This window comes from Cariama cristata, unplaced genomic scaffold (assembly GCF_000690535.1).
Source record: "Cariama cristata isolate BGI_N322 unplaced genomic scaffold, ASM69053v1 scaffold33989, whole genome shotgun sequence".
NCBI classification, from domain to species: Eukaryota; Metazoa; Chordata; class Aves; order Cariamiformes; family Cariamidae; genus Cariama; species Cariama cristata.
The window spans coordinates 20,984-22,411 of NW_009636956.1; the positions used below are offsets into that span (position 1 = coordinate 20,984).

At 42.2% G+C, this 1,428-nt stretch overlaps 1 protein-coding gene across 1 annotated transcript in view; it reads right to left on the reverse strand.

Moving 5' to 3' along the window:
- TNIP2 (TNFAIP3 interacting protein 2) overlaps positions 1–413 on the reverse strand; it is a gene marked incomplete at its 5' end in the record, with an annotated part of 4,377 nt that extends 3,964 nt beyond the window's left edge. The window contains 1 exon segment of the mRNA XM_009708123.1: positions 108–413. Within this exon segment, the coding sequence (XP_009706425.1) occupies positions 108–413 (306 nt within the window).
- Between the last annotated feature and the right edge of the window lie 1,015 nt (positions 414–1,428).

Here is a 1,428-nt window from a genome sequence, read left to right on the forward strand (position 1 = left end):
TATTTAAAGGGATGTTTCTCACCACTCTCCAGTTACAACTATTGTATTGTAATTAACACCTCAGAAGTTAATAAGACTTTAAAGAAACATAGTGGCAGTAAGAATACCTGATTAGATCTTTCAGTAGGTATCTGGTCATCTGAATTCCCCTTCTCTTTTCTTTGCTTCTCTTCTAGACATTTTGCCAGATGTTGACACATTTCTGCTGTGGATGCTAATTTGCGTTGAAGTTGGTGAGTTTCATCAGTGAGTGAACGGCACAAAACATCACTGGTGGCCTGAGCCTTCTCTCTCTCTGCTAAGCTCTTCTGAAGTCGTAAGATTTCTCTCTCCTTTTCATATGGAGGCTGATTTATCAGCTGCTGTATCTCTCCATTCTTCTCCTCTAGTTGCTGATTCAACTTCTGTACTTCCTAAATATAAGGGGGAGGGGAAGTTATTTAAAAGCAAAGTGAACTCAAAAGCCAAAACATGTCTAAGGCTGAATTCCATGTTGCAGTAATTCCACATTGCTCCTATACTCACTGCAAAGTACTTAGAAATTAATTGGATTTATTTTACTTTTTATATAATCACTCGACCTTGGAACTGACACATCAATAGATCAAAATCAAGAGCCGCTCAGACAGCTATACAAGCACTTCCTAGTCAGTCAAATGAAGAAACAACCAGCAAAAATTCAGGAAGGTATTATGAAAAGATATACAGCAGCAACAAACTAAAGCTGGAACTGACAAGAAACAAAGTAGTTTAAAAGGAGTAACTAAGGAGACTGAGAAATGCTTACTGGCCCTGCATTCTAAATTACCAGAGAGTAGAGATTTTCCTCCAAAAAATACGGAGCTGGAAAGTCATCTTATCAAAAACCACTGAAGTGTATTCAGTGCCTGGCACTGTCGCAAGGACAAAGCAGAGGGAGCACACACAGCAACTTTCCTACCTAGGAACGGATGAGTGGTGAGGACAAGCAAACAGAAAATGAAACCTGTGTGGCAGCAATGACACTATTTTGGCCATAGCTGACTCTCCAAGATATGTGAGGGCACCTGACATACTCTTAGGAGACAACTGGGTATCTTGTTGAATTGGAAGCTCTGTGGGATCATCCGCGCTGCGTTAAGTTAACGTCTCTGCAGGTGTTTTGAGAAGGAAGAAGTTTTCTTGCTGACTGGGGTACAACCACTCTGTAGTACCATGCATCTGAAGTACACCAGTCCTGGCTTTGTCAAAAACAGCTTGTGCTTGATAGCCTCAAAAAGTAGTGGATGCTGGTAACAGAAGCCTCTGTAGCACTGCTGCTCCAGAGTCAATGATGCCCTGAGTGCCAGCATAGACCACGAGATCGATACAGGCTTGACTCTACCCTTCCAGTTCTTCGGGAGTGCTAATGCAGCTGTAAATCACAGGGAGCACTCGGTCTTTGCCAGC